This window comes from Paroedura picta, chromosome 12 (assembly GCF_049243985.1).
Source record: "Paroedura picta isolate Pp20150507F chromosome 12, Ppicta_v3.0, whole genome shotgun sequence".
NCBI classification, from domain to species: Eukaryota; Metazoa; Chordata; class Lepidosauria; order Squamata; family Gekkonidae; genus Paroedura; species Paroedura picta.
This window is the reverse complement of record NC_135380.1, coordinates 27,143,523-27,170,001: the sequence shown is the minus strand read 5'-3', so window position 1 is coordinate 27,170,001 and position 26,479 is coordinate 27,143,523. Positions and strand designations below refer to the sequence as shown.

General features: G+C 44.6%; 1 protein-coding gene across 1 annotated transcript; it reads left to right on the top strand.

Annotated features, from left to right (window-relative positions):
* Positions 1–10,626: 10,626 nt before the first annotated feature.
* Positions 10,627–18,109, top strand: DOK2 (docking protein 2). Its single transcript, XM_077306098.1, has 5 exons — positions 10,627–10,862; positions 11,777–12,073; positions 13,077–13,182; positions 15,519–15,697; positions 17,004–18,109. Exons 1-5 carry the CDS (start codon positions 10,800–10,802, stop codon positions 17,910–17,912), a joined length of 1,554 nt encoding a protein of 517 aa, XP_077162213.1. The 5' UTR covers positions 10,627–10,799; the 3' UTR covers positions 17,913–18,109.
* Positions 18,110–26,479: the final 8,370 nt, after the last annotated feature.

Here is a 26,479-nt window from a genome sequence, read left to right as displayed (position 1 = left end):
AAACCCAGATGGAATGGTATTGAGCTTCAAAAGTTTGCTAGTCCTTTAGTCACCTTTAGCTCTGTGACTCAATACTTCTATGGTTAATTCAAGAGTCAGAATGAGAAGAAATGTAAAGAGTCCTTTAGTCCAGACCCCTAAAACCACACAGTGTCCTAGAGCAAAACAAGATCTGACAGATATTGCTTGTTCTTCCAGCTGCCTCTTAAAGCCCTTCTGAGAATATACCACATGCTAAAGCACATTCATCTTCCTGGATTTCTAGCGAATTGGGGGAAATGAAGCATTTGGAACAACAGTGATGGTGCAAAAAGAATAGACACAAATCCAACTTGAATCCAGAGTAGAACTTGCCACAGTATGGTAGTGATGGAAGCATTCCCATTGCATTGTGTGGTACTACGCAGTGTTACAGTTTTACATGACAAGAGGCCTTTTCTTCTTTGCTCGCATAAAGGAAATCCCAGACATATCAAACCATGTATTGCAACAATGTATTGCACTTTCCCTTTTAATACAGGGTCCTGGGGAAAAGTGGTTTCTCAATTGTGGAATTCTTTTTGGCCAAACTGGATTATTTAAATAATATATGATATAATTGAACCAGTTGCAAAGTTTTAATATCTTGCCATGAGAGATTGTGAATGTATTTTGTCTTACTCTAAAGCATGGTCTCTGCCTTTGTTTTCTCTGTTTAGCACTGGATCCTTTTGCACTTCCCCTCCTTATATTGTAGTTTTATATGCTATTAAGGGCTTGTTGTTGTTGTTGGAAATAATTTTCAAACTGATTTCTGATTCAGTCACAGAAAGCACCTTGGCCTTTGGGACATATGGAGTACATCCCTGTTAGTTCTCCTAGACCTTTCTGTGACTTATTGTAAAATGCTAAGTCAGTTGTTAAATGGAATAACAGGATGCAAGCCTTCTAAAAAATACATTTGTTCCTTTTTATTTTTTGTGAGATTTCCATGCGGCTAGATTCAACTGTACATTAATCCCTAAGAGCAGGACCTGAGACCATGTTTCCAGCTTGAAGCAGTGATGCTTTAGATCAGGGGTAGTCAACCTGTGGTCCTCCAGATGTTCATGCTGGCAGGGGCTCATGGGAATTGCAGTCCATGAACATCTGGAGGACCACAGGTTGACTACCCCTGATTTAGACCACTCAGTCTGACCAGTCATGGTTAGTGATAGTATTATTTCCTCCTCTTGCTCCACATAACTACGCTTATCCGCTAAACCACAATGAAACTCAAGACTGATATCCTCAAAGGAACAACTTCAAGGGGATTCTTGAGAAGGAAGAAGGGAGCAATGCAGCAGCTTTATGCAAATATGGCTGTTAGAACAAAGCTTAATAACTATGTTCAAATGCATCACTGGGTTCTCTATGATAGAATGAACCCATTGAGACACACCTAGTATAAAAGTGCATAAATGGTCTAAGAGTGCAGTGCAGTGCAGTTTGATCAACATTTTGCTTATGGACATTCTAATAAATGAACACCGTGTTTAAAAATATCCCTAGCATTAGGTGTTCGTATATGTAAGCTTTAGCAACATCAATGGCTGCCAACCTGTTTGGGAGCCAGTGTTCATTCATGAGAGTGTTTGTGTCCAGTTTCAAATACTTTGCACTGATACATTCTTACATTGCTTTCCCCATAAATTGTCCCTCTTTCCAATCCACCTGTCCAACATATCTAATTAAAAGAACTACAAGCCAAGTGAAACTGCAACCCATGATTCCTGTGCCTCATTAGGGGCTGATGAATAAGAGATTGGACACATGATGGTTTTAAACTGACTGGATCCCTGGAGGATCCTGCTGCAAGCCGACCACTCAGGCTGCGGCTAGACCATTTGAATCCACTGGCTGCTGTGGGGAAGCCAGCCAGCTGTGAGCCTATCAGAAGCTGAGAATCTCGATCCTGCCTCAGACCTCAAGCTCGGTCCTTGGCAGGGCTGCATACACAACACATATGAAACTGTCTTCCACCATTAGTCCCTTGATACTTTCATCCCATCTTTATTTCTCAAGATCAATTTCTAGTTGTGACAAACCATAGCTCAGGATTATTAATAAAAACGGTGTCTTTTCACAATTCTTAGTTCTTCAATAATTATTTTCATCTATCTTCCTGAATTGAAAGGAGAATGTCTGTCTGGTTCTTCCTATGTTAACAGCAGCAAGGATGAACTTTGCTAAAGTTTGGAAGGATAAGAAACTTTACAGTTTAAATACTTGGAGGTATACCTTGAAGAAATTGACATTATACCAGAGGAACAAAATTGTAGAGAGATTTGAGAGTATCTGAGGACCCATTCTGTTAAGAATATTAGATGATGGTAATGTATCTCATTAAGGTTGGGATTGTTGTTAAATATACTTTTAAATCATTGTTTTATTTTTGTAATCTTGTATGGATTACTTATTTGCCTGTAGATGGATCATTGTTCTTTAATTAAAAAAAATTGTCTTTGAGAGTGACTCTCTCTTCATTTTCCATGTTTCTACAGTGAAGAGGAACTAAAGAGCCTCTTGATGCGGGTGAAGGAGAAGAGTGCCAACGTTGGCTTGAAACTCAACATCAAGAAAACTAAGACCATGGCATATGGCCCTTTCAATTCCTGGCAAATAGGTGGGGAAGAAATGGAGGTAGTAACAGATTTTACTTTCCTGGGCTCCAAGATCACTGCAGATGGGGCCTGCAGCAAAGAAATTAAAAGACGCTTGCTGAGGAAAGCTATGGTAAATCTCGACAGCATCCTAAAAAGCAGAGACATTATCCTGCCAACAAAAGTGCGTCTAGTCAAGGCTATGATCTTCCCAGTTGCCATGTATGGCTGTAAAAGTTGGACCATAAGGAAGACCAAGTGTCAAAGAATTGAGGCTTTTGAACTCTGTTGCTGGGGAAGACTCTTGTGAGTCCCTTGGTCTACAAGGTGAACAAACCGGTCAGTCCTAGAGGAGATCAGCCCTGACTGCTCTTTAGAAGTCCAGATCCTGAAGATGAAACTCTAATACTTTGGCCACCTCATGAGAAGGAAGGACTCCCTGGAGAAGAGCCTAATGCTGGGAGCGATTGATGGCAAAAGAAGAAGGGGACAACAGAGAATGAAGTGGCTGGATGGAGTCACTGAAGCAGTCGATGCAAGCTTAAATGGACTCAGGGGAATGGTAGAGGACAGGAAGACCTGGAGGATCATTGTCCATAGGGTCACGATGGGTCGGACATGACTTCGCAACTAACAACAACAACAGCAACAACATAGTAGAATTACTTCTTGGATCTCTATGGGATCTTGGCAAGTGGCATCACGAAAAGGGATATGAAGTCTAAGGCAGAGGCAGCAGTAAACAGAACGCGAGGGCAAGCCATTCTGTTCACCAACATCCATTTCCCTTTTGATGCCATATATTTAGGATTTTTATATTTATTTTTATTTTATTTATTTATTTTTCACATTTTTAGGTAACTACTCCCAGCCAGCCAGCTTGTGGTGGCAAACAATATATGAAATAGCAATAAAAACAATACCCTACCTATCTACATTTTGGCTTTGGGGAAATGCCTTCCTTTGAAGAATTTTGTTTGTTTATAATCCTATTTATAATACAGCCCCTCTCAGCTCAGTCAATGTGGGGTAAAACATGAAGATTTGTTTTGAATATTTGAATTGTCAGGAAGATATAAAGGAGAAATTTGGATAGGTCACATGGAATAAACTGCCTGTAAATAAGTAAGAGCCTCTTGTGAGCCTCTTGTGGCGCAGAGTGGTAAGGCAGCCATCTGAAAGCTTTGCCCATGAGGCTGGGAGTTCAATCCCAGCAGCCGGCTCAAGGTTGACTCGGCCTTCCATCCTTCCGAGGTCGGTAAAATGAGTACCCAGCTTGCTGGGGGGTAAACGGTAATGCTTGGGGAAGGCACTGGCAAACCACCCCGTATTGAGTCTGCCATGAAAACGCTAGAGGGCGTCACCCCAAGGGTCAGACATGACTCGGTGCTTGCACAGGGGATACCTTTACCTTTACCTTTTTAAATAAGTGAAAATCAGCAAGGAAAAAGAAGAAATCTCAGCTTCTCACGTTGTAACTAAACAGGTGCAGATTCCTCATGGCACTAACCAAATTATAAGAGAACTTCTCCAACATCAGGAATGTAGGATCCATAACTCATATGATTTTCAGCATTTCAAGTATTATTTTAAACAGTTAAGAGATGGGCTTTCAGGGTAACAGGGAGGGAGTCTTGAAATATATTTATGGAGAGTCTGCACGAATAAGCACATCAGAGTGAATTAAGGGCATTATTGAGAAAAATCCCGATATGCCTTCTGTGATTTAAGGAAAGATGAAGCAGATTATCTGATTTTTATGATTTTTTTTGTTGTACCTGTATCTTTTCTTAGACAAACTCCATGACAATAAAGTTGTGGTGCTAGTATAGGCCCTGTATGTCCTGATGAACTCTGTGTGGGGAAATATGGTAGAAGGAAACTCCATAGAAGCTGGTGGGTAGAGTCATGGCTCATAGTAGAACATCTGCTTGGCCTGCAGAAGGTAGAATATTCAATCCCTGTCATCTCCAGTTTAAAAAGGGTTGAGTAAACACCTAAGACCTTGGAGAGCTGTGCCAGTTTTAGAAGACCTGCTTGAAGGACCAATGATCGGACTCATGTAAAGTAGCTTTCATTATTTACTCAATGTGAAATAGTGAGTAGTATATTGATAGATATAGCAGCTTCAGCTGGAGAACCAAAGGAATGTTCCTGCGGATCAGAAGCTGAGTATAGGGAGGTGACCTATCTGAACCAATACAGTTTGTTGAAAACATGGAAAAATGGGTCATATTGACATAACATCTAGTTAATTGAGAAGAGGCATTAAAATGGTGATAGAGAATGAAGAGTAACCACAGATACTGCAATAATTTTGGGATGTTATCAGGGGAAACTGGTATTTTCATGAGAAAATACAGGACCAAAAAACATGCATTTGGGAAAAGCTTAAATTCCTAGGAAGGCTTAGAACACAAATGTAATAATTGTTTTTTTAGTTCAAACAGTTACAAAGAGATAATATCTTTTTGAATCAACAATGGAACCATTCTAAAAATGAACCGACATTCATTTTTGTGAATGAATTAAAATAAAGTTACAAGGCAGGGGAGGAATCATGTGCCTTTGGTCAAAGGAAAATTGTATGGGAAAACCATGCGGACCTGCAGAAGCAGTTTGATGAAGCGCTTCCTAATTTAGAAGAAAAGGAGTGACACACGTTAGGCAGAAAGACCTGCATAATGAGAAGGCATTTCACTAAACTAATGAGGATGAAGCGCATGGAAAATATAGTATGTTCCCCAACACACTGGCAGAATTTGAAATTAAATCTGCTTCTGTATCTTTTTCAATCATTATTTTTACCTGATCTTATCACACATTTTTTGTTTCTGTTTAGCAAAATGTAAGACACGTCTCTTCCCTTCCGCCAATGTATAGTCCAAATTGCTAGGATTTCTTTTTCTCTAAGGGGCCACCAGCTCCATGTCTGCTTCATTATGCCTTCACATACACTGTCTCTTTATCTGCAATGATGAAGAAGGCAGGGCACAAATGAATGCACTGCTGTAATGAAATAACCTATCACTCTGGCAAATTATCAGCATATATTTATCATCATCATCATCATAATCACATTAATAAATGATCTAGCTTTGATGATGTGAGTCTGGAAGGGTTAAATTGATACTGACATGATAGCTATAAGGCTGTGTTTTTCATCTACAGTGAAGGCTTTGGGATGCATCTGGTAACCATCATAACTTGGGGAGGGAGTTAGAATACCAGCTAGCTGGAGCTGAGTGCCTCTAGCTGAGCCCCTTAGCTGAGCCTCTACCCCATCCCTGTCTTTTTGCTAACCTTTTACAGTCTGAATTAGCCCAGAGGTGTGAGTTACAAGGAAAGAGCCAAAGGTCTCTTGGGCCTGAAGGTGATAGCCTGGAGCTGGAAGGAAGATCTGCTGGGACAGGCAGGGGTGCTCTTAGGGGAACTGGGACACTGGGCAAAAATCAAAGAAAGTCCCTAGATCACTGCTGTCCCCTCCTCCTGCCCCCTTACCAGAACCAAGCAAGGGGTGGCCTTTACTCTGTGAAAAGTGGGCAGGAGCCACCACCCCACCAGAAGCCAGATGGAGCAGGTACAAGAGACTGCATGAGCCTGATCTGCTTCTTTTCCCCTCTCCTTTTTTGATGAGGGTGGGTTGGACTGTGGGTTTGGAGCCCAGAGCAGCTACCCCTGTTGCCTGTTGGCTAAGACTGCTTCTGGGCAGAGGGACAGATAGAATGACCCCACTCTAAAGTGTTCATTTTTCCTTCTCTGTGTTAGCGTTATATTTTTGCTTTGTAAATTGCTTTGGGTTCCCATTGGGGTACAAAGTAGCATATAAATGGTTAAATGAATGAATCAATGTAAGAATCCAATCTGGACATTCCATGAGAAAATGAGCTAGTTGGCCAATATGTAATAAGTCTGAAATAGCTGTGTGATTCAAATGAGACTGCTATCCAAATTCAAGTTTTGTCCATTTCTATTTTACCTCAGTTGATGATCCAGCATAGCAATCTCCTCACTGCATTTATCTGATCCTCATTTCGAAGTATGGTATGTACAAATTGGTTCATTGCTTTAAGAGCTGCAACAACTTTAGCAAAAATAGCCTGACATGGGCTGTGTAGTGATCTGTGATCTTTAAAATGACTTTCAAAGTCCAACATGGTTCTTGGTTCCATGTCTGTTTTGTTCATAATTTATACCTGAGCTAGGACTTCAGACACAGTTGTCATTGTTATATCTTTGCCATTTTTATGTAAGGTGTCTTCCCATATACAATTGTTCTGGCATGAGCTTTCCATAGCATTACAAACAAACAAAAGACATTATGGCTGGTTTGCTATTTCTGCATATTGCAGAAGAGGAACAAACATCCCTGGGAAACTACATGCAGTTGTCATACTTTGAGGTGTGGAACTCCCCTCCAATGGTGGCTCAAGTGGGGAACTTTATCCTTGCATCCTTGGGTGGAAGATTGATGCGGAACGGTGGTTCTCAACCATGGGTGACAATTCTCAGGTGGATGTGGAGCCCCATTGCATGTCCCTAAAGCTACCATTTGTGGGCTGTTTTTTGTGTGTGTGGGGGGGGGGGGCAGCCTGCTGGTAATGCTCTTGCATTGTTAAGCTTCTGGCCTCTTTTAACTTATGGTGACAAGACCTGCAAGATGGCAAGGCAAAGTCACCCTATAGTAGAGAAGATTACTGTTTAGCCCAAGCAGTTTCATGAGACAGAAGTCCTCAAGACAGCTTTCCTTTGCCTATCTTTTTCCTTACCACACCCACTTTGGCCAGTCTCTGTACAAGTCCCACCCCTCCCACTTATTTCCAGCCTCACTATGATATACCTCCTGCTGCTTATTTTGCATTTACTATTTTAAGCTGTCTTAGTGTGCCTCCCACAGCTCTGGCCTTGACCCCAATGAAGTCACATCTGTGGCTCTTCTTCTTCCTGTTGCATGGATCTGATATCATGGGACTTCCCATCCCCTTAGCGGGGCCCATGTTGCTGTGTGGTGGTTAAATGATGGGATCTGAATCTGGAAAGAATGAAGAATGGTAGAGGTTCCTGTTGAGTACTTGTGTTTGGAGTACTTCTTGGTGGGATGTTTAGTTATTCCTTCTTTTATTATTTTCTTGGTTTGGTCGTGCCAAAAGCCCTTTCTGTGTGTCCCCAACATCTGTAAGTCCCTGTGGGTGCTCTTTCTTCTAAGCCTGAGGCCATAGTCATGTAGTCGCATGCCTTGTCTTCTGGGGCCTGGATACCTTGGGTGCTGTAGTTGGCTGTAGGGTGGAATCCTCTATACTCATGGCACTGGAGTGGGAACAGTCACTGTTAACTCTCTGCTGAGTTCAAGAGGATCCCTTAACTAGTTTTTTATTTGTTAGGGTCTGAGTCCCGCTCTGTGGGAAGTTAGGATCACAAAATCACACTAGTTTCCCTTTAGAGTTGTGCCAGTCATCAGTTTGTGCTGGAATAAAATCATGGCTTGATAACTCTGGTGTCACTCTGGCAAAAGACCCCAGTACTGGCGTATCTCCAAGCTCTATCAGTGAAAAGTACCTTGGTGTCCTCTAAGCCTCTAGACAGTATAAGTGGGAAATAATACTGTGCTGCGCTGGGTCTAATGGCCATTCCAAGCCAATTATCTGGAATGCAAATCAGCCCCATCTGCTAGGATGGCATTGAAATCAGTTTTATTTGGAGAAACACTCTTGCTGAGGAAGAAAGGCCAAAATTAAATTATGGTTTCCTCCCAGAAATGTCAAAATCTGAATTTTAAAATTGACTACAACGTTTTAAATGTTTATTTTGTATTAATAGCAGAAAGAAGTAATTATAATATATCATTGAGTTGCATGAAGATGGAAAAAATAAATAGTATTAAGGCTGAAAAAAACTCATAATCTCTTTTATTCACCTCCAGTTAAAAGTGAGGGAGGGAAGTTGTGTTCCTTGCTGGGTTAAATGTATGAAATAAGCCTAAAAGTAAGTACATTTGCTATATAGAGCTGAATGTCAGTTGGCAAAGACTAAACAAAATTGCCTGTGTGCCAGCCATCTCAAGCTGGTTTTAAGCTCTGAAGTCAAATATAAAAATAATGCTAACTACTTTTAAGTGTGATCTACTTTTGGATTACATATATTTATTTATTTATATTCTAAATAATGTTTTATTTATAGTCCAAATAATATTTCTTTTCTATGCTGCTTCTTCAGAGTCCTGCTTGAGGCCACTAACAGTATAAAACACAAATCATTAAGAACACCAGCTGCTAAAGCAACACAGACTGTTAGACATCAGGCAATAGACATGTGTTATCTACACACTCAGCCATCTAGGGATGGTAGTAGGCAAGGTACAGTGTCTGGGTGGTGGATTGACATGGACAGAGCAGTTGTCAAGAGGCATCTGGCTGTACTAGATGAATTCAAATCCCCTGAGTCAGATGGTGTGCACCCGAGAATCCTCAATGCATTTTCTGGAGAGCTTGAGGAATCTTTGTCCATCATCTTCAGAGGACTGGAAATGTGCCAGAACAGTGGAGGGGAACAGATGTTATCCCAGTCTTCAAAAAAGGGAGGAGAGATGACTCAGGAAACTACAGACCAGTGAGTCTGACCTTAGAGGGGAAATAATGGAGTAGATATTAAAGGAGGCAATCTACAAACATGTGAAAGACAACTTGGTTATCGAGGGAAATCAGCATGGATTTGTCTCCAATAGGTCTTGCTAGACCAATCTGATTTCCTTCTTTGACTGAGTGATGGGCTTACTAGATTGTGAAAACCCAGTTGGTTGTTTACCTGGATTTCAGTAAGGTGTTTTTTTACTACATTCCCTGTAATATTCTGATGAGTAAACTGGTGGGCTTTTCAGATGGTTATGTTGATAAGGAGCAAGTTAGAAAACCGCAACCAAAGAGTAGTTATCAATGGTGTTTCATCAAATTGGAGGGAGGTGAGCAGTCCGGTGCCACAGGGCTAGATCTAGTATTTTTCAACATTTTAATCAATGATCTGCATGAGGGGGTGGAGGGGCTACTCATTACATTTATAGATGACACCAAACTGGGAGGGATAGTGTACACTCCAGAAGATTACGTTCACTGAGATCTGAACATGCTGGAAAAGTGTACAAATGAGAACAAGAAGCAATTCAATAAGGATAGGTTTAGAGTTCTACATCCAGGTAACAAAAATGAGAAACATACATACTGAATGGGAGATACTGCTGGGTAGCAGTGTGTGTGAATGAGATCTTGGGGTACTTGTGAACTGTAAACTAAATACGAGCAGACAGTTTGGTAAAAATGGATGCAGTCTTAGGCTGTATCAACAGAGGCATCACATTAAAATTGCAAGATGTCATATCCCTTTGTATACCGTATTGGTCAGACCACACTGGGAGTCTATTTTGCAGTTCTGGAGGCTTCACTTCAAAAAGTATGTGGACAAACTTGAGACGGTGCAGAGGAGAGTGATGAGGATGACCAGGGCCTGGGGATCAAGTCCTATGAGAAAAGGTTGAGGGACATGGGAATGTGCAGCTTGGAGAACAGGAGACTGCAAGGGGACATGATTTTAGAAGTTGTTATCACTTGGAGGAGGGCAGGGAGCAGTTCTATTGGCAGCAGAAGGTAGGACCTGCAGTGATGCATTTAAACAGTGCCAGCTAGATATCAGGAATTCCCCCCCCCCCCCACACACACACACACAATCATAGTAGTTGAGCAGTGGAATAAGCTGCTTAAAGAGGTGGTGGGTTCCTCCTTACTGGCAGTATTTAAGCAGCAGCTGGACAGATACTTATCCTGGATGTTTTAGGCAGATCCTGCATTGAGCAGGGGGTTGGACTAGATGGCCTGAATGGCCCCTTCCAACTCTATGATTCTAAGATTTTAATGCAGTGATCTACTTAAGCATTTGTTTCTACCCTTTTTTGTATGTGCTACCGCTACAGGAAGCTGACGTGTACGGCATGTGTGTGTGTGTGTGTGTGTGTGTGTGTGTGTACAGAAGATAAAGATAGGAAAGGCAGAGAAGAAACAGGAAGTAGAGCGGCCGAAAAAGAGATGTTTAAACTCTAGTAGAAGGACAGGCGTGTAAGAGGGAAAGAAACACTGATAGCTGTTTGGAAGAAGAGTGAGCGGAGTTGTGGTTTTCTTAACTCCTTGCGAGAAAATGGAAGATGGCGTTGTGAAGCAGGGCGTTCTCTACTTGCAGCAGCAGCAGACTTTTGGGAAGGTAAGGTCTGTGGGTTTCCGCTGTGGCTTTGGAATATGGGTGTCTTTTGTTAATGGTCTTTGACAAGTCTTCTTATATCCTGACTCCTAAAGCTTTGTGTGAATGTCATTTCCCTCCCCTCCTCCCAGTTTATTCAGAAGTTCAATTACACTGACGTACATTTGTTCAGGAATGGATAAAGTTGTGCAACAGGCAGTTCTGCGGTTGTTTAGGCCTGTATCTGGACCCCATGAGAGAGGTCCAGGTGGGATGCTGAAAAGTGCCTAAAGAGCAAATAGCTCACTAAAGCCAAGCACAACGAAGAAAGGGAAGACTCCCCAGAGTTGTCAACAATTTGGCTTGGGTGAAAATGCTCTTGCCAGCCCTCGGTATGCCTGTCAGTCACGTTTGTGTGAAAAAAATGGTGTGTGTACTAAAGAAATGCTTCTTTTGCTAACATGAAAAAGCATAGTATTAATTGCAACAACTAGCTGTGATAGCCATCAATAACAGTTCTCAAAAACAATTAGATACATTTATGGAGTATTATATCAAAGTTCATTAGCACAACATCTGGGATGGGTGTACTGACAGTGTAATCATGGCCGTCAGTTCCTTGTAGCAAGCAGAGGATGCTCCAGAGGAACCTACATGTGGCTAGATGGTTCTTGATCTGATCCATTAAAGTGATCCCTACCTTTGGATGTCATCAGACACTTAGGATGAGGAAATCTTGTCCACATCAAACTTTCCGAAGAAAACGAATGCACATCTTGACATACTGTCCACGATCCTTCTGCCTCTGATTGTAGCAATTTTTGATAGGCAGCATCTCTTGTCTCTTTGGCTGAGCAAGTAGGCCTTACCTTGAACACTAGGGGGAGGGCAGGTCCAGGTGAGCTTTCTGTCATGCGTTCTTCTCTTTGTGTGTTTAGAAATGGCGGAAGTTTTGGGGTGTGTTGTACAGCGGGGGAATCTGTGCTGCTGCCTGCCTGGAGCTCTTGGAGGGTTCTGGCCCTCCGTCCACAGAGACCGCCAAGAAAGCTGGAAGCAGCAAGCGCCTCATCAAACTCAGTGACTGTGTCCATGTGGCCGAGTCTCCTGGAGAAGTCAGCCACCCCAAGGAAACCATACCTTTTTTCTTGGAAACCACCGAGAAGTGCTATTTGCTGGCCGCTGAACGAACTGAGGCAGCTAACTGGATTCTGGTGCTTTGTGAACATGCTTTCTTGGTGAGGATAACAGTGGTGAATCTGGGCCCTATCCTGTCAGTTGATCTCAATCCCATTGCCTGTAAAATCTTTAAAACCATTGGCTGAGCTGCTGTGATGGGAAAGGAGTGCCTGCAATAACTTCAGTGTTCAGCAGGAATGTGTCATCAATAGCATGTTGATGAGCTGTGAGGCTGCTGAGGGTGAAGTTGTGTTTGGTGGGAGACAAACCACCCAAGTCTGGACTGGAAATGTGCTCAGAAAGTCTGGCGGCAAAAGAGTAGTAGAGAAAATGTGGTATAGGCGGGAGAGATCTGGGGTCCAAATATCCATTCAGCCATGAAGCCCACTGGATAATGTTGGGGTCAGTCACCCTCTCTTAGCCAGAAGATGTGGAGAAGTTAGAGGAGGGCAGGACCATGCATTGCACCCTCAGCTCCTTGGTGAAATACAGTGGGGTGGACGAGAGTGAATGGGTGAGATAGAGAAGCTTACGGCACTTTGTGCAATGCACCAGCCATATTTTTTCACCTGGCCATCCTCCAAGGAACTTAGGGTAAAGTATGAGGTTCTTTCTCTCTTCATTTTATGCTCACAACTCCCCTGTGAAGACAATTAAGCTGAGAGAAAGAGAGAGAGAGAGAGAAAGAGAGATATTTTCTTAAGGTCATCTAACGAGGTCCGTGCTGGATTTAAGATTGGAGCCCAGGTTACCCCAGCCTGAGTCCAAGTGCTAGACACACTGAACTCATTACCATAGCATAGTGACTTCAAAAAAGAAATATATTGACTATGTTCTCAGTACATTGATTGATCAGCTCCATATAAATCTGGGCAGGACTCTGTATGTGTCTGTGGAAAAGTTGTGATTCTGGGTGACATCTTAACTTCTGGCCCCCAACAGCAGTTACCTATGCTGGGAAGCTACTCCAATAAATTATTTTCCAAGGGTGTTTAAAAACAAAACAAAACATAACTGGATTGCTCTTTGGTCATAGTAGATTCTCTCCTCTGTGAGTTCTAGAAAAGCAGAGAAGACTGGAAAACCATGGTAGACAAGGATCTCTTGAAAGGCAAGGCCACTTCAGTCTTGATGGCAGAGAACTCTCTCTACGGTGCTGCATGCAAAGGTAAGGGGGGAGAAGAAGAGACCTTGTGGGAGGGGAGAGGATCTGCTTTTGCCAGCCTGCACCAAGCAGGTAGATGTGGAAACTGATGGTCAGTCTGTTGGATGGAGAATCAAACAGGGCAAGTGATGCAAAGCAAAAGTACTGAGAAGTGCAACTGAAGGCCTGGGGAGAGAAACTGCAGAGCATTTCCTCATTTCTGCAGCCCACCTTTTGAGGGTTTTTTTTCCTTTGTGGCTGCTGTTGTTGTTCAGGGCTAAAAAAAGGAGAAGGATAAAGCAGGGGGAAGGGATGTGCCTCAGTGACATAGCACTTTCTTTGCATGCAGAAGTCCTAGATTCAATCCCTGACAGATAGGGCACTAAATATTGTGCTTGGAGAAGATCATTAAAATCCAGGTGAGCAACACTTGTGACCTGGGCCTCCATAGATAGGGAGGCATCCACAATCACACCTGGATTCTTGACAGTTGCCTAAGTTGGACTCTGTCAAGAGTTGGGAGTTGTAGCAACCCATTTGGGGGCATGCTGGCCCAGCTGGACAACTTTCATCTTAGCTGAATTTAACTTCAGCTCACTCTGCTTGAGCCAATCTGCCACAACCTTCAGAAATCTAGCCAGAGAATCTGGTGGATGTAGATGAATGGCCATCCATCAACAGATATAGCTGGGTGTCATCTGCATATTGATGACACCCCAGCTCCAAACTCTGGATCAGTTGGGCAAGTGAAAGCATATAAGTGTTAAACAATATTGGGGAGAGAATAGTTTTCTGTGGGTGTGAGAATCTCCGATTACTCCCAATAAGCAGGCTTCATTGGAGAAAAGTTCTTTATTGAAGGAATAATGTTTAGATCATCACCGGGATCTTTGCTCAGACTGGGAATACACATTGAGTGACACCTTATCTACCCTTTGCCCACAGCCCCTCCCAGTGCCAAATGGTTTGGGTGCAAAGTCTCTGTTAACAAAATGGGCAGACTCTGGTACTCAAGGTCTCAAGAGAAGATAGTGCTTCCCAAGCAAGATACAGCAGGGAGGCAGGAAAGACAGTCTCCTTCCATTCACACCTATTCTGGAGATCTAAGGTGGGATGGCTTGGCTAGATATCAAAGGGGTTACTGAGATACACAGACAACTGGCACAGACAAGCAAATGACAGGACACAAGTTACATCACAAAAGCATGGTTTTGACCGTGGGTCTCCACATACCGGCACATGACCCAGCATCACCTTCTGTCCCTGACCTTGGAGGAAAGATTGCAGCCGTTGAACCCTCATATTAGCTAGTGCTGGGCTAATAGGCCATGACTGACCATGTCAAATACCACTGCTAGATCTAGTAATAACAGTAGTGCTAACTCTCCTACATTCAGCCGTTTCCAGAGATAGTCTTTGGGGGCAACCAGAGCCATCACCACCCCATGACCAGGCTGGAAGCTGGACTGGAATAGTTCGAGAGCTGATGATGATGACCATGGGTCTGACCCAGGTGTAAGGATGTGCAAACATTCATTCAGGGGTTCCACCAGCTCTCAGAAAAGCTGAACCAAATTCATCCACAGACTCTCATTTGTGAGCAGGGCTTTGGACCTATATCTTTGGACACAGTAGGGGTTGCATGGGTGTATCTGCCACCCTGCATGGTGAGCCTGCCTGTGAAGGGCAGAGTTGAGAAATACACTTGAGGTGACAGTGAGGCTGCAGAGCTAACTCAGCACAGAGCGTTGACCAAGGCGTCACGGAAAGTCCGCCTTTGCTGAAGCTATCACATATCCTCTTCCTGCTATGTGGTTTTGCAAGCCCAGGCCTTGTGCAGAGATGTGGCGGCTCCCAGCTGCCTGGTGCTCTCCAGATATTTATCACCCCTCCCTGTTTCCTACCCACAGTCTACTGACCCTTTACTTCCAGTCTCTTGATTTGTTCCAGTTTTGCACAAATGTTCACATTCTTCATACTCTTGGGAAATGTGTACATGAGAAAGAGGTTTGGAAAACAGAAATTGAAGCATTCAGTAGTGAATGGCAGAACTGCAATGACATTTTCCGGTTCTCAGCTGTATGCCTCAGTGCTCAGTGGTCTTCTTGTTTTCCTGAACATTACTTCCAGCATGTCTATGGCTACTTCCACTAGAATCTTGGAAGTATTGAATGCACTATATCTTGTGGCTCGGCCACAGAAGATGCTGGTATAGTTGTCATAAGGATGCAGGTATTTCTCTGGCCTGCAGGGGACAAGTGCCCCAACCAAAGTTTGTCTCCATTGCCAGTGGTCAGCAGGGTGGAGGCTGCCAGGAACAAATTGTATGTAATGAGATCATCTTTGTTCACCTGCAACAGCTTCTGCAAAGGAGTTCCCTGTGACAGTGAAGGCAACGCAGGCTTCCGAGCGCTGTCAGGTCTGGGGCAAGTTTCTCCTTCGAGCCAAGGCAGATTCCTTGGAACTATGCAGCATACAGAAGGGAGATGTGCTCTATATCTGGCCGTACAAGTTCTTGCGGAGATATGGTCGCGACAAGGTAATTGTGGTGGGAGACAAGGGTGGCTGTTCCAGGTCCAGCCAGACCTGGAACATTTGTCCTAATCATAGGGCCTTCAAGAGAGGAGCAGGGAAGGGTACAAAGTCCCAGGTGCTCTGGGGCCCAAGGGAATTGAGCAAGGAGGTTCAGGGAGATGATAGCAAATTATGTGGTCTACACAAGTCTATTCTGGCTCTGTATGTAGAGCCAGAATAGAGCCCCCCCAAAATGTAGAGCCCCCCCCCCCCCCCAAAAAATCAGTCCTGATATTATTTTTTAAAAGATTCAAGGCTCATGATTCCAAAAGGGGTGGAATTTTAAAAAGCATTATACATCTATGATCAGATCTCAACTGAGAAGTTTTACTTAAAAAAATAGCTGGCACCGCGGGCCCTTTAAAACATGGACAAAGGTTATAGGCTGCCTGGTTTGATTGACAGACAGAGGAGAGTTGTGTATAAAGCGTGTTGCTCTCTTCCACCATTTCAAGCAGGCATGTGGAGTGTTAAGAAGCGCAAGAAAGTGGCAGAGAGCCAGAAGATGAGGAATAGCTGGAAGCACATTATTTTTTTTAACGTTATGCCATTTTGCTGGCGTAACGCTGTTTTTTTCAATGTGCGGAACTGCCCTGATACAAACATCAATAAAACCATCGAAGTCGATAAAAGCCATGCTGATAAATTCAGCTAATTAAAGCAATTCAGAGTGTAACAACACACAAACGTTTCAAATGACATTAATAAAATAAGAGACCAGTAGCATTTTAAATATTTGTGGCAAGATATGAATTTATGTGAGTCACTGCTCACTTCTTCAAATATTAGCAGTATCTGAAGAAGTGAGCAATGATTCACAAAAGCTCATATGCTGCAACAAATGTTGTTAGTGCTTAAGTTGCTACTGGACTTCTACAGTCAGGCTAACACAGCTACTCATATTAATAAAACAGTCCTTTTTCCAGGAGCAAACCACCTACGGTGATGGAACCTCATCATTAAAATCCTGTGCTGGTATGGCACTTGGAGAGTAAAGAAAGTGCCAGGTGAGCCTTGAGCAAAATGGCATTCCAGAGGTGAGGTGCCACCATGGAAAAAAGCCCTCTCTTCGCTGGGGAAAGAAACATGCAATTGCCTCTCCAAACAAGACTGTAGTCAGTTGGAGTTTCTTTTTCTACCACCAGCTTTCTAGGTACAGACTGGTCATGCATCCATCCCAGATTTGCAGATGTGATGGTGTAGGACATTTGAAGCTGCAATCCTCCTGCCCATATACCTGACCCCAGTGCCCTTTGTGTTTCTGCTACCAGGTGATGTTCACGTTTGAAGCTGGTCGGAGATGTGCTTCTGGGGAAGGCAGCTTTGAATTTTTAACCAAGCAGGGTGATGAGATCATTCAGGTGATTGAAACAGCCATCAGTACACAGAGAGATGCTGTGAAGACTGACCAATGCAAAGGAGGTTCTTTCAACAACTCCTTGAAGACTTCCCTTCCTGTTAGGGCTACCAGTGAAGCCAGGTCTTATGAAGAAGGCACTTTAGACAAAAAAGCCATGGCAGTGGAAGAAAGGCAACCGCCCCATGCAGCCACCACCAAATCCCTCTCCCTAGGGTCCAGCTGTCAGGGAGACCCAGCTAACAAGGGGAGATTGGTGAAGCCCATTCCCAGCTGCCCCTTGCCCAGCACCAAGTTCTCATACTTGGAACTCTCCAGTCCCCTGCCCAGAAGAGACCCCCAATATGGACCTGGGATGCTGGAGAGACGAGGACAAATGAAAATTCCACAGGTCCAAGTGGAGCCCAACATGGAGAATGAGGAGTCATTAGATTCTGTCTCCAAGTCACCACTGAGCAGAGATGGGAACCGCGCCCAGCAAGGCACTAGGGAGGCATCAGCTGCAGGTGATAGAAGGGACACATCAGGATTTATCTCAGCTGGTTCAGGCCTGGAACACATCTATGATGACCCAGAGACTCTGGCCCACGTGGTTTATGATGAGCCCCAAGAAATCAAAGGGGAGGCCTGGAAGCTGCAGGCTACTGCTGAGGACCCTGTTGGCCACGAATATCCCTATAACCCATACCTGGATGATTATTCTGTGCCCAAGATGGCAGTCTTTTCCATGCGCAGGCTTTCTGGAGAAGACAGACACTCGCTTGATGAATCTGCATTTGATAAGATGGTCCAGAGGTTCAAGAAAAATCAGAATGCACAGTGAAAAGAGGAGGATGGGAAGAAGGGGAGGGCCAATTCAGTTGATTAAGTTGTTTGGGGAGATACAATAGGATGCGGGATGGTGGTAGTTTGGAACATATAAAGAACTTTGTAGCTACTATGAATGAGTGGGCAAGAAGATCCAGATGAGGTCTTCCTGCAGTAGAAACAAGGCTTTTAAATGAAGTTTGGAAAAGCAAACTTGAAGTTCTTGTTTCTGTTTTCTCCCTTTTTGAATTTAGGACTGTAGAATATAATGCAGAATTGCATTGTAAACACACATAGGTCTGGGCAGTGATCATGAATGGGAGCATTTTTCAAAACTATGCCGTAGAGCAATAGCAGACTGGTGCCCAACTTCTCCCAGCATATGTAGCTTGGCCCACCTGCCTAACTTCTCTGTAGGTTTGCTGCTTGGCCCCTGCCTGCTCTCTACTTGTGGTCCCCCTGTGGTCTGAAGTATGCCTTTTGGTTCAGGTAGGAGGGCCCCATGACTTCTTAGCCTCTTCCAAACTTTGTGTGTGTCATGTCAACACACATCCCTGTCTGCTTGGAAAGATAAGATTCTGATGCCAGGACCTGCTGGGACTCAAATTGGGGACTCTGAACTTCGCTAGTCCATGAGGAAAGCTGTTGAGGTTGCAGGGTGAGTTGTAAGGAGCTCTGGTTTCCATAAAGCCTGGCTCCCTGAAGCAGGAAATAGCTGTACAGCCCCAGAGAAGACTGTCTGGTTAACAATCTGCACTGGTGGCCTTCATGTTCCTGATAACTTTTGCCAAAGATTCAGGGGAACCAGACAAAGGTTAGAAATCCAGAGCCAAAGACTCGCAACACCAGCCAGGCTGATTTATTTTCCTTGTTTGTAACCTGTGAGCTCTCTGGGAAGCCATGCCCTAGCTGTCAGTGGTTCCTGCGATGGTTCTTACAAACGCCGTGAATACTGGGCTGTGCTACATGGAACTAGTAGGGTCAGGCTACGTCTGTGTCCTCTGATTAAACTCTGAACCTAGGTGCCAAGAGGCAAGTGCAGGGGGTGTGTGGTTCTGCTGCGTATCTCTGAACAAGCCGCCTAGTGAATGGCCAGGAGCTCAGTTCTCTGCCATGAGAGGGCAGCATTGCCTCACTCCCGGCTCCTGCTATGCGTTGATGACTTTGTCTTCCCAGACAGCTTCCGAAAGGAGGAAAGAAGGGAGCAGCGGGGAGGGCCACACTTCCTACCACACACACACACACACACACACACACACACACACACACACTGCTTGGCCTGTAGGAAGCTAGTTGATGCCACTGCTGAGCTTCTAAATGGGACAGCTTGAGCCAGTTTGCCAGTAGCCCCACAGGTTGGCTGAGGCAGTAGAACCCCACAAGACCAGAGATACACAGGGTGGGGGAGGGAAGAAGCCTTGCTATCTGGATCCCTGGGTGGTTGTCCAGGGGTGCTCCAAGATGTTCATTTTAGTGCATTAGCTGGTCCAGGCCGTGACTTACCGTAAAAGTTAGTTAGGCCTCCAATTCTTAGGGTGTTTCCGCACAAGGACCAATGTTGCCAATTGGTTCCACAAAGCGGAAACGCTATTTTAAAAAGTGCAATCTCAGAGTTACGCATACCTGCCTTTCATTCGTTTCCAACAGGTTTCCGGTCTCGCAAAAATCGCTAGAAAGGAAGCGCTTTGTTTCCTTGAGAGCAGGGAGGGATCAGTTAAGAAGCTAGCATGGCGTAGTGGCCGTTAGAAGGTCAGACTAGACTGTGGAGACCCTGGTTCAGTTCCCCAACTCGGCCATGGAAACATGTTGGGTGACCTTGGGCTGGTCACACCCCCCTCAGCTTAATCTACCTCACATGTTTGGGGTGAAGGTAAAATGAAGGGGCCTATGTAAGCCACTTTGGGTCCCCACGGGGAGAAAAATGGGATCTAATTGAAGCAGGTAAATAAGGAGACCCAAATGAGGTTTGAACTGCTCTGTATCAATGATAAAAAATGGGTTTCACTCTGCCCTGCCCTTCCCATAACTCCTCCAGATCTGGTCACTGAGGGCTCCTGAGAGTGGGGAAAGCTAAGGAGGGTGTGCCCACCCCACATCATGAAAACTTTTGCCTCTCTGCTCCCCCCAACTTTTCCTGCTGGCTGCTTAGCATCTTGCCCCCCCCCCATTATACTTGTACTAGATTTTACTGTCCTATTTATCTCTGCCCCTTCCTCCTTTCCCTGGCTTCCTCTCATTTGTATAAATATCTCCTTTAATTGCCTCTCTCAGTCTTAACAGTTAAGCAATACTAAGTATGTTTACTTGTTAGTAAATCCCATTGAAATGCATGGAACTTACTTATCATTAGGATCCGGCTGCAATTCTGTACACCCTTATTCGGGAATAAATTTTACTGAACGGCATCTCCTTGAAATTAATGACATTTACACCCAAGGAGAGGACTATTACACTGTTCCTAAACTTGTTGCCTTTGAGGAGGTGCCACTTTCAAAACTACACTCTCCAACGAAGGGAGAATACTTTTATTTTTTAAGCTCACCAGCTAGCTGCCAAGGGAGAGAAAAAGAAGGCTTTTCTGTCTTGTGCATCTAATACACAGTGTTGCCCAAACAGCGACAACAGGGTCAGCTACACAGTCTGCTATACGTTTTCCTCTGTGCTTTTAGAGAAGAAGGGCCGGTGGAGTGGGTGAAAGAGAGCCCTTGTTTCCTAGCATCAGCCAAACACCTTTGCAAATGGAAACATACAGTGAATAGGATTGGCTCAGACCCATAGCAAACCATTGGCAGGATATACAAATGATAATGATCATCCATTTGAGGTAGGAAGCCAGTGAAAATGTGAGCGCACTTCCTATTGAGATGGCTGGAGGGTGGTGCCTTCTGGCCTATATCCGAGGAAGACTGGAATGGGTTCCCTCAATCATGGTGGCAAGAGAAGCTTTTGTAGATATTGCCCCCTCGTCTACCTGGCTGTCGGACTTCAGCAGGATTGCTTGTACTTCAGGGAAGCATGGCAGCAGCTTGATTGGGAGCAATTCAATGGATTCTCTGGGGTTCCTTTCTATGGTTCCATTACATCTTACAAGTGCATTTTGCAAAGCAGAGAGTAAGGAACATGAAATCTTTCCTAGCCCACATAAAACTATCGGGCAGTGCAGGAGTCAAGAAAATGGGTTGCAGTTTTCCGTGTAAAAGTGTCGCAGCTGAAATGAAGAAGAATCTTCCAAGGCATGAGCTGTCAAGTTTGGAAAACCCTAGCTTTTAGACTCAGCTTTTAGGGAGCCAGTTTGGTGTAGTGGTTAGGAGTGCGGACTTCTAATCTGGCGAGCTGGGTTTGATTCTGCACTCCCCCACATGCAGCCAGCTGGGTGACCTTGGGCTCACCATGGCATTGATAGAGCTGTTCTGACTGGGCAGTAATATCTGGGCTCTCTCAGCTTCACCTCCCTCACAGGGTGTCTGTTGTGGGGAGAGGAAGGGAAGGGGATTGTAAGCCACTCTGAGCCTCCTTCGGGTAAGGAAAAGTGGCATATAAGAACCAACTCTTCTTCTTCTTCTTCTTCTTCTTCTTCTTCTTCTTCTTCTTCTTCTTCTTCTTCTTCTTCTTCTTCTTCTTCTTCTTCTTCTTCTTCTTCTTCTTCTTCTTCTTCTTCTTCTTAGCCCTTTCAGTCACACTGGTAGCCATATGGCAGCCCTTGATCTGGATGACTGCAATTTACAATTTGTGGTTTCAGAAGCAGAATGGATAGATCTGATTATGTGAAATATGACCAACACCCTTATAGCAACACCCTCTACCCATCCAGAAATGCTGAAAAGTACATCCAATTCCCTGCCCTTCTTTCCAAAGGAGAGCAATTTACTGGTCTAAGAACACCCATTGAGGTGTGGATTTGGCCCTAAGTCTCTCCAAACCTTATCCAACCCTCTAATCACTACACCACTCTGTTCATGTTAATTTGGAAGATAGCTGGCCTCCTGTCCCTTTAACAGTTGTCCTGAAGGGATTCCAACCAGTGCTGCTTTCTGCAGGGCAGAATTTACCTACTCAATAATTAACAGTCAATGCCAGCTGGGGTGTCCTCCTTGGCACTTGTGTACCCTTGTGAGAATTATGCTTCCCACCTCTCTGGAAGGAGAGCTGTGTATGCACATGGTTGCGCTATAGCAATCATTTGCAGCTGCATTTTCCGGCATGGACAAGCCAATCCTGTTGCAAATGATTGCTATAGTGTGTGCAATGATTATTTTCACTTATTATATTTACTTCATTTATAGCCTGCCTTCCTTGCTGAGACTCTGGGCAGATTCCTGAATATAAAACAATCAGACAGTGGAGACTTTCAATTAACCGTGCTGTAGAGCTGGGCCTACAGAACTGAGCTACACTGAAAACAAACAAGAACAATTTAAGGCATGCCGTGCCATTATGCAGAAAGTAGCCAGAAAAGTAGAAGACCGTGCAGTAAAATTAAGGTAATACATCCAAAAACATTGTGATTAGACACTAGGACATAGGAGCGTGAGAGCCCTGCGGAATCAGTCCCGTGGTCCATCTAGGACAGCATATTTTCTCGTACTGTGGCCAACCAGTTTCTCTGGAGTGCTAGCAATACGCCATAGAGGCCTAGGCCTTCTCCTGATGTTGCCCCTTCAGCGAGGTGTAGTGGTTAAGCAAAAGGTGGCTTCTAATCTGGCAAGCTGGTTTTGATTCTCCGCTCCTCCACGTGCAGCCAGCTGGGTGACCTTGGGTGTCTGTTGTGGGGAGAGGAAGGGAAGGTGATTGTAAGCCGCTTTGAGACTCCTTGAGGCTGTGAAAAGTGGGGTATAAAAAACAACTCTTCTTTGTCATTGGACTGCATCCCCCCCCCATCTCATTTCCTCATCTGCCAGTTCTATTCCTTTATTTATTTATCATTCAATTTCTAGAATGCCCTCCCTGCAAGTGGGCTCAGGACAGTTTACAACATGAATCGACACATTAAAGCCATTTCAATAAAAAATTAAAACGCAGTTTCTGCTCACACCATTGTCTAACTGGCAGTTTTCTGATTCTCAGTAGGGAGGTATTCCCTGTAGTGGCGGAAACCCCAAAACAGAGGGAAAGGATATGGAGAAGAGTGGAGGGAGGCCCATAGTTGTTTCCAAATTGCCCCATCCTTGACCAGAGGCCTGGTGGAAGTGGGATGTTTACAGGCCGCAGAACCTTGAGAGCTCCATCAGGACCTGGGTCTCTCTGGCAGCTCATTCCGCCAGGCAAGTTGGAATTTGCAGAGTTTAATGCTCTTCTATGATTTTCTAAAAGTCAAACACCCCTCCCTTGGGAGGGAGTTTCAAAGATGGGAAGGAGGCACTTTGGCATCTGAAGCAGACATTTACGCCCGAAGCAGCCAGCTCGGTGCTGGCTGCTTCGCGCACGAACGGCCACTTCAGATGCCGAAGCACCCAATCCTAGAAGGAATCAGAGAGACAGTCTTTTCTCACTTAGACACGACAATGTCCAAAGGTGTCTCTGGAGCCAGGCTGTTCAGGATCTTCTCCGTTGCTTTGAAAAACCTTTTTTACTTTTTTAAAAAAGATCATAATATTCTTCTGTATAGCTTGGGAAAGGATAATTACATCCTTTCATAAGCCTACACGATGTTGCGATAAAGTATGAGATTAAGAATATCAACAGTTCAGTCAAATGCAGCCCAGAATGGCTAACATACAATATACTATTTATATCATAGAGTTCCAGTATTTTATATAACAGTGTGTGTATACATATGTACTTAATCTCCCAAGCACCGAGTCCCATACTGTGTTTATGCAAGAAGAAAATTCTCCCACGCCCTGCTCCAGGCTACTCCTTAAAACCATTTGACATGTAACAGGGACTGTCACTCTTGCTTACTCTTGTAATTGGAAAACACCAGCTATCACAACAGGGCAACAAATTCTGCTAGGGTTGACAGCTCTGGGTTAGGAAATACTTGGAGATTTTGGGGGTGGAGCCTGGGGGGGATGTGGCTTGGGGAGGAATGGTACATAATGTCATACAGGCTACCTTCCAAAGCAGCCATTTTCTCCTGGAGAATTGTTTTTTGTCACCAGGAAATAAGTTCTAATCCCTGGAGACCTTCAGCTGCCACCTGGAGGGTATCTTCTGCCTCTTCTGTGACAGCTTGGCTCATCCAAGGATGGCCTTCTCAGAGTACTGTCTTGCAAACGGGGAAGAGCAACAGCCACCCCAGCATGTGCCCTCGGTGTAGTGGCTCTTGCCTTGTGGAATGCCCTGCCTGAGGGGGCCTGGAGGCTCCCACCTTTTTGTCATTCGGCAAACTGAATTGTTTAGGAGGGCATTTTTAGAAAAGTGAAGTAGCTGAAGATGGAAAAGAGCTTCGTACGTAATGAACTGCAACCCTTTAGTCTGGATTCCTAAAGGGTGACTTGCAGTGCCCAGACCCCCCTTTTCTATCATTTGGACTCTGCATTACAGTAACATTCTGCACCTTCTGTGGGCTGCCTTTGAACAGCATCCAGAAAGTGCAACTGGTTTGCCACGTGGTGGCAAAGACATTTATGGGGCCCCACCAACTGCACATACCAAGAGTGTGTGTAGGGGAAGCAAACACAAAGAGGGACCATGAGTATTGGACAGCCCTGACTTAAACAGCTGAAAGGCCTAAACCAATCTCCTTGTGACGGGGGTGGGGGGGTGGGGGGGGGGTTGAGGCAGGCAGGATATTTGGAAACATCAAATTGCTGTTTCTTCCTTTTGTGCTAGTTCTCTCTAGGAATTCTCCGGGAGCCATTCAGACCCATCCTTACAGGTACTCTAGCGAAGACAGAATGCTTCAGATTGGGACCAGGTCTTCTTGGCCCTTTGACTTTGTAAGGAGGTCACATTTGGATGCAATCGGGACAGCTCATGCCTAGCTGGGTCCACTATGGCTGCCCTGGGACCCAGTGGCGCTCCTGTTTTTGAATGTCACCATCTCAGCCAGTTTTTAAAAACCTCTTTCCAGATGCCTCTGAATTATAAATGAAACACTTTGCTTTATTGTCCTCATGATTTCAGTGGTTCCCTTCACGGAGCAGCAGGGGGGACAAGGCACTCTGGACCAAGTTGAGCAGCACCAAGGGCTATTTGGAGGGGGGGGGGGTTTGAAGAGGCTACGTTCCCCACCCCATTCAGGTTCTACTTTTGCAGGGAGTTTTGTTTCAAGCAATTAACGTAGCAATATTGGGAGGGGGGGGGGGTCCTTCTGTCATGCTGAGATCTTGAATTTTCTTCCTGGATGCTGCTGGAGCAAAAAGCTATAACCATAAAATAGAACCACTCTCCGGGGACTGGGGTTTTTTGCTGCGACTTGGAAAGCATCAGGTATCAGCTGTCCCGGACCACCCTGGGGTCCTGCTGGCTGCTGAAATGGCATTATACTGGCTCCTAGATCCACTCCTGTTTAAAAGCCTGGCGTGCACTATGGATGCTGGGAAAAGCTTATATGGGCACATTTTCCAAATCCCCGTGCTCTTCAGCGGTGTGACTATGACATGTCCATAGATGTGACAGTGAGCGAGGCACAGGCGTCTTGTTCGTGCTTGCTGCTTTATTTCACAATTTAATGAGTGAAGGGAGTATATTGTACCGGTAGATGTGTGTTTAATTGGGAGACAGGAGAACGTTTCACTCAAGCTAAGCAGGCACAGCCCCTCCTCCTACGGTCTCATGCATGACAAGCAGCTACTCTCGTAGCCTACCGGCCAAACAGCTGAGATTGCAATACAGGACAGTTAAACTGGCCATTTCTTCCTTTCCTTCCCCCCCTCTTTGCACAGGGAGGCAAAACAATTTGAAGGAGACTTCCCGCCTCCCCTTCTCTCTTTGCCAATGACATATGGAGGATAGCATATTAGCAATAATCAGCCCACTGCCATCGAATAGCAGTTCTAGGATTTTAAATATCATTCGCACCATGCCAATATTTTGGAATATGGTAACAACGTGCAATTTGTACTTTTATAGCTCATTGCAAAAGGTCACAGATCATTACTCAGACTTAATGTGTTCTATGCTCTCTACTTCTCTCTCTCTCTCTCTCGCTGTCTTTCTGCATAGATAGGCATGCATACATGTACCCATTGTGCCCTGCTTACCAGTCTAATAAAGGGGAAATCCTAAGCAGGAGGACATAACAGTAAGTCCCATGTTCTTCCACAGGGTCCACTCCCAGCAAAGGACTGCAGCCTTAACAAATGTACTTGGAGGAGGCCAACCTATTAGACAAAAGGAAAATGTCCACCTGCTCCTCTGGTTGTCTCAAAGCTTTTTGCAATAATAACAACAGGTAAATGTCCTATATCTTGGTCACAGTTCACCACGGCCAAGAGGTGTGTAGAACTTTGAGTAACTGGCAGAATTGGCATTGTCAAGATGTCTCTCTTTTCCATCAGAAGTGCATCTGCCACTCTTTGTACACTTGTAAAGAGAAGTTGTACAGGATCTCCCCCTTCCACCACCTTGAAGCCTTGTGCTTAGGGAAGGGATGACCTTTCTGTGGCATTTCTGACAAGATGTACATACTATGTCCTG